Source organism: Typopeltis vanoorti, unplaced genomic scaffold (assembly GCF_054136105.1).
Source record: "Typopeltis vanoorti isolate ZY-2024b unplaced genomic scaffold, IOZ_Tvanoo_1.0 HiC_scaffold_842, whole genome shotgun sequence".
Lineage (NCBI taxonomy): Eukaryota > Metazoa > Arthropoda > Arachnida > Uropygi > Thelyphonidae > Typopeltis > Typopeltis vanoorti.
In genome coordinates, this window is record NW_028328237.1 from 57,130 (window position 1) to 64,345 (window position 7,216).

The following is a 7,216-nucleotide window of genomic DNA, read 5'->3' on the forward strand; positions in this document are numbered from 1 at the left end:
GTTTCTCCAACAATAACGGGAAAATCCTCAACACATTCGCCATCATGAGGAATAGTAGTTATCAGTCACGCTACTGTGCAGATGCTCTAGATGTAGCAAAACTGAAAAATTTATCACATACCATTACAAATAGTCAAAGACCTCAATTTTCACCATAACTCCATTATACTCTACCAAGGCACTGCACATAATTTAAAGTAGACAATACTATGGCTATCAACTGGAATCAGCTTCCTGCAGCTCTTCAACAAATCTCGGATCAGTCCTGTTCATAACTACAATTGAAGAAGAGAATGGAACAAGTTCTTTATAAACACAAGTACCAGCAGAACTAAATTCAGTTACCGCTATCAATCGTACACCAACTAATTGACATTTCTAAGAAATAAACGAGCTCATCTGGGAGAAAACCCAACTCGCCGTTGCCACAAAACTATGGCCCTGGCTATTATATTTCCTAGTATCACCGCTTTTATGTCCATGCTACAATCATCATAGCATACGACAAACTCGAAAATTGATTCCCCGGCGACAAGTCTCCTTCAGTCCAGAAGAAATCTCTCCAGGACTCTTCACTAGAAGACGAGCAAACCTGATATCAGTTGTACATGTTCGAAAAACATGTATCCAGGAAAATATCTAGGAGAACAACTAAATAAAGGTTAGTAGTTCAGGATGCAACAGATTTCAGCACCGCAAAACGCAACTGGACTATTGCCCAACTGAACTTCTCTTAAGCGACATGATTCTAATTTACAAAACAGTTGAAAGACCTCTCTGAACATAAGCCTCACTAAGCTAGCGACACACTAATGACTGGAATATTAAGAATTAAAGATACCAAGTAATTTTATATTAATTTTGGTTTTAATCCTATTTCCCAAGTAAGCAAACAGACAAGTAAATAAAGTTTGCGCCTGAACGTTGCGCAAGTCAGGGCGACCCCGCAAGTAGTGCAAGTTCGAAGCAACTCGTGGTAAATGTGGAATAAGCTTTGATCACTATCCCAGTATCTACCCATAATGCAAAGCACATCTCCTTGTAGAGATGTATGATGCTATACATTAAAGGCAAGGGCCACTACCAAGACCAATATTAAGACGTTATAAATAATTCAAACTAAATTCCCCGTTAAAGACTCACAAGGAAGAAGCTGCGCATTCCCACCCAAAATACCTTCCCCTCTCAACCGCTAATGCAGATAAAAGGATTAAGAGTCAAGGATTTAGTCCATCCATCTAAGAATTTAACATAATTATATCTACATAAAATTTGCAGCGTAACGCCAGCCATTCAGTTTTCGTATATCTTATTCTCAGATCCTCCAATTCTACCATTATCTCTCAGTATCTCCAGGTCATGTGATATGACGAGATTCTATAAATGTAGAAAGTGGCCTGAGTAGTAACTCTTTGATAAATCATGGTATTACACACTCCAGAGAAGAAATTTTGTAGTGCATTATGGGTTATTACTAGAACAACTTAATGAAATCTCTTAGTACCACATAAGCAACCGAGTCTTGAAGATATTTATTCGGTCCTTTGTTATATAACGATTGGGAAAATAAGGATGAAAACTTGAACATCAATTCTTTTCAAGTATAATCTGCTGTACATATCGAATGGTTAATCATTCGATATGTATACATATCGAATGATTAGATCGATATGTCAATGAGATTAACATTGACTAGTTGCTTAATTGAACTGCAAGGAAGATCCGTAAGGAAATCATAAAACTGCAGTACATTTCTGTTAATAAAATCTTCCTCTAATTCAATATGAAAATTATTTTCCTCCTCTTTATACTAACTATGATCAAATGATGTAAAACGATTGAACACACGCTGTGATTGGGCTACAATTAATTCCATACTATAAAAAATTAATGTATTTCATTATTTATTTATTTATTTACTCAGTTTCGTACATAGAAAATGTATATTTACCAGATGGTGATCGATTCCAAACTAATAAGAGACCTTTTAGTCCATCTGTTTTAATGTTTGGTTGGAACACACAGACCGCTTTCACAATACGAGTGAACTCAACTGGATTAGTCAACTTAAGAATGGCAATGTCGCTGCTGTTGTCAATTTCTGTGGTCTCGTTGGTGATTATTTTGGACACCGGTTCGATATACCTGAAATCTGATATATTATGCACACCAAGCACAACTCGCAAAGCAGATGGCTGTAATCTGAAATTATTAAAAGAATATTAATCTAGAAAAGAAACCATTCAGAAAACGTTAATTTATCATCTCACAATTTGTAAGATTTTATTTATTTTTTTTATTCCGATTTGATACTTAACAGCTATTGTGTTACCAGGATAAGCCAAGAAAATATAAAACGGGATATCACATTTAGAGATCATATTAATAAATCTCAAATAATTCATTTTTAACATTCGGATATATATATATATATATATATATATATATATATATATATATATATATACAATATTCATCAATGCTTGATTTACTTCCTCAGTCTTAAGAAAAGGCTGATTATATTCCACTAATTCGGGCCCTACCCAAGGGCCTATGAGTTGTGGAAATACGTTCTGAAAATGAAAGCTGTGCCAAACAAAGCGGCCTTTTGCAGCTGCCCAATCTTTGATCCATCTAACTCGAGTGCTTCTAGATGTTTTTTCAATGTTTTAGGGATGGCGCCTAAAGCATCTATTATTATTGGAACAACTTTTGTTTTATATATATATCCAAATGATATCTTGAGTGCGCTAGGTTTGTCACACTCATGATATCTTTCACACGAAAAGTGCTTCACGTCAGAACTAACGCTCGGTCTCAATTTCATATTATTATTAGACACCTCCAGGGAGTACAAGGACTCACTCAGGGAGGGTACCTGCTCTACAACTCTGTCACTGCCACTCAGTCAACCAACTGACCACAACATCAATCTACCACAACACCAGCGCCATCTTCAGCCGATTCCCAATACTAGTATTTCCACAGACAATCACAAACATCCATGCCGACGGCGGGATTCGAACCCACAGCCTTTTGGCTGTAAGAAAGCAGTTACGCTAACCACTCAAACAGCCAGGTTAGAAATTTCTTTTTTATCCCACTATTGCGAATGAGGACGATGTCTGATTGTTCTCCAAAGGTTTTAGTGTATGTTTTTATCATTCTGGAATTCATCAACTAACCGTGAACATGATAGCAGAGGATCGCTGAACTCCTGTGCAGTGAATTACTCTTAAATACTTGTTTTTCTAGTTACTGAAGATACGATATGACTCATAATGCGAAATATCTGTAATGTAAAGTAAATATATGTAATCTCTAAAATATGTGTAATGTTAAATGCCTCCCAACCATTCCAGCTGCACAACATAAAATACTCCCTATATCCTTTTGCCAGAAAGAAATCAGAAACCAATTGTCTAAATTTGACACATAAATGTTTTCCTGGCCACAATAGCATTCCTCCAATTGTCCTGAAAGTTTGGGTACCAGAACCGACTCCTCCTGTACATGCTATCTTAGTTCAATGGTATCTCTCCCACACCTTGTAAATTGGCCTACAATCACCTCATTTCCAAGAAGAGCGAAAACTTCCCTGATATCTAACCTCCACACCACCCAATCTTACTCATCTCAATCCTATCTAAAGTAATGGAGAAATGCATCAATCCCCAACTCCTACACTACAATGAAGGCACCTAGCTATTAAACGACGAACGGTATGGATCCCCTCGCAGCTTATCAACAGGAGATCTACTGTCATATTTCGACCATCTCTGGACAAATGCCATGGAGAAATATGGTGAACCTGAAGTGGTTGCTCTTGATATCTCCAAAGATTTTGACTGGGTCTGGCACAAACCATTAGGTAAGCAAACTCCCATTATTTGGACTCTCTCAGGACTTCAGCAGGTAAATTTCCAGCTTTCTTTCTGGACGCACACTATGTAGATGGGTCCTTATCCTTTCACCATCCAACTAATGCTGGAGATCCACAAGGTCCCGTTCTCTCAACTAATATCGTCTTCCTTCTGTATATCAATGACCTACTTCAGTTGATCTCCAGTCCATTACACTGTTTTGCAGATGACAGCACATTGCACGCCTCCCTTTCACTTGACAAACCCAACTCTAAACAACTCTTCAACCTATAGAAGATTCTGATCTCCAAGCGATCATCCATTGGTTTCCAATAACCTCGTCAATTTCAATAGTAGTGAAACCCAGTTCAGTCTTATTTCTCACAAGAAAGGACCATTTTCCTCAAGTAATATTTTTATACCACTCAAATTTCCAGACAAGATGAGATTTTTCTTCTCAACATCAATCCTCTCTTGGCATAAACACATAACAACCATTGCATTTCAGCTTCTAAAAAAACTACGATTTCTGTTTCATTCCACACGTTACTTTACCTCTGACAGCTGTTAACCTTATACAAACCACAAATCTGTACAACAATCGAATAATGCACTCAAATTTGGAGTTGGCTCCTAAAAGCTCCTTCAAAATGATTGCCTCACTACAGAGGAGGTTAATTAGATTGAATAAGAACTCATCTATTACCAACCGACTCTCCTCCACGTTCACAGAGATGTTTGGTTTCTGCAATTTGTTTATTCAGTAAATATTTCCATGGCAATTGTTCTTCTGAAATAGCATAAAAAATTGCCCCATTCCGAACTAAACATGCACACTTACAGCTACCGCCAACTAGAAACACACACTAAAAGTTTCTTTTCTTCCTCCTTCCCTACTACTGCTGTACTGTGGAACAGTCTTTCCCCTGATGTATTTTCCAAGGAATAGAATATGCAGGCTTTTAAATCAAAGGTAAACAAGTTTCTCCTTTTCAAACCCGCTACCCATATACGGTATTATAGCTGAATCAACCAACCTCTCGTGTATGGGCTCAACATAAAAAAAAAATGTACAAATGATTTGTTATGTAATTAGTTTTCATTTCTGGCTTTAGTTAATGTGCTTGCATTTGAATATACTATATTAACAGAAATCACGAAAGATAGGATATCTTGTTCATAATATCCATTATAACTGAGAAATAAAGGAAGGTGTGGGGAATAATATTCCAGAATTAAATTAAGATGACCTTAGATGCACTGAAATATAACAGTTGCCTTCTTTCAGTTTTAATCTCAAGTACAATGAAGTCCACATTTATTTTAGTTCGACGTAACTTGCTATTACAAGGAAATAAATATTGTGATTTTGGAATTTATTATCAGACACACATTACAATAATTTTTGTTTACTAAATGCGGTTCACAGTTATATATATATATATTTTAGATAATTATATAAATATAATTATCCAATATGAAATAGTAGATAATTAAATGAAATGCAGTGTATTTTCTCGGAAAACAGAACATTTTCTTACCCTTCCACGCAGTGTCTTGCAGTAAGGACAGATTGTCTGCTAATAAGAGCTGCTCCACAATGCCATTTGTTTTCACAAATCAGCACACCTGCCTAAAGAATTCGAATAATACACGTGAAAACAGCTCTTAAAACAATAACAAAATATTACACATGTGAGTAAACTGTTATTTATGCTGCTTTTGTTATCGATAAACAAATTCTTGTAATGTTACTATAATAACTTCATAAACGTTATACAGGTAATCAGTCTATCAGTAGGAGGTAGGATTTTACCAGGAGACACTGGAGTGAGCCTACCGAAAATTTTCATAGACTGATTTTTTCTCCAGGAAATGTGAAAACTTGCTTTTATTTGGCCCAATATTTGTTACAGTTACGGAAAAATTATCTGAACATCAAAAGTCAACGAGTTATTACCTTTTCGTATATATTATCAACAAAAATGTACAGTGGGATTTACTTTAGTAGATCCCATTCTCTTTTTTTTTTTTTCATAATGCTTTAAAAAATTTTGTTTGGAACTACAGCCGAAGAAACAGTTGCGAAGCCATTGTATTGTGTTTGTTAACTGTGTGAATTCTTCTTTTGCCCCTGGTTGGTCTGCGAGAGAGAAAAAAAAAGACTATCCTTCAGAGAAAAGCGCCTTCCCATTTCTGGAAACAGACAGGCTAGCTCACCTTCGGTATTTAAAGAAGGCAATCATACAAGGACAAGACATGTTTTCCTACGTCTCAAAGTGTTTCTTTCTTTATTTATTTCTCTCTCTCTATCTCTCTCTCCCTCCTTAAGGCAAGCGTATCATCACACTTTCCGTACCGAACTCTATAACCACAGAGGAGAAAGCGGAAAGAATGAAAAAATGAGCTGTGATTTAATTCATATAGTCGATAACCTCCGTACACAGAATGAACACCCCCCTACACACACCTTCACCTGCGGTTGCTTCTCATTCTCACACATGAAATCTTTTCTTAAAGTGTCGATGTTTCTCGTGTTGTTTTGAGACACGTTGTTTGCGTAAAAATACTTCGAAAAGAACAAAAGCATTATGATTTTGTATAGCCTTTGTAAAGGAATAACATGAATATCGTTTTTAATGATTTATATTTCAACATTTAAAAGCGAAAAATATTTTTCATGTAACATAAAAATAATATTATCCAAAACATTTTAAAGCTAATAAGGATTATGAATTTTTTCAAAAAAAATCTTCTGTTGTAAGGTTTCTCTGCTCTTTCATATATGGAGTAATTGAGGCCATTGCAGAACCAATTTTTTTGACAATCGATGGTCAGTTAATCTTCACCCTTTGCAGGCACTGATAGCTGTTCCCAGAATATCAAGATCCAAAGATATCCAGGAAGTGCAAAGTGCGCAGTCACTAACCCAAACACTACACATTATTGTCTGAAATAGTTAAATAGTTATATATATGATTTTTAGTCCCAAAAACGAGGATTTTTCCTCCCACATTCAAGCAAATCGGACAAAGTATAATTTGCAGAAAAATATAATGGGGAAAGATTGGTGATGTAGTCACCAATCTCCCTCCACCCCTCCATTTATATATATATATATATATATAAAATTTGCGGAGTTTAAAACTCGAATTTCCTAGAAGAAAACTGGAAAAAAAATTCTGTTCTCATAACTAGAATCAATCTTGAAACCGTCCTTCTTCCAAAGCCTAGCACAATGGAAACGCGACTTGTTAAATGCCTTTAGTTATGAAGAAACTTACTTGGAAAAAAATAGGTTTATTTTCGAAAAGTTAGCGACAGAAATGATCACAGTGGTATAGTTTGCTTAA

The 7,216-nt window shown here is 35.8% G+C and overlaps 1 protein-coding gene across 1 annotated transcript in view; it reads right to left on the bottom strand.

Moving 5' to 3' along the window:
* The window catches only part of LOC150092066 (proclotting enzyme-like), a 43,020-nt gene extending 37,124 nt beyond the window's left edge, over positions 1–5,896 (bottom strand). The window contains exons 1-3 of the mRNA XM_090415337.1: positions 5,855–5,896; positions 5,405–5,496; positions 1,952–2,202 (exon numbers count right to left, since the gene is read on the bottom strand). Of these exons, the coding sequence (XP_090271463.1) occupies positions 1,952–2,202; positions 5,405–5,496; positions 5,855–5,881 (370 nt within the window). The 5' untranslated portion in view covers positions 5,882–5,896. The remainder of the gene's footprint in view (positions 1–1,951; positions 2,203–5,404; positions 5,497–5,854) is intronic.
* Positions 5,897–7,216: the final 1,320 nt, after the last annotated feature.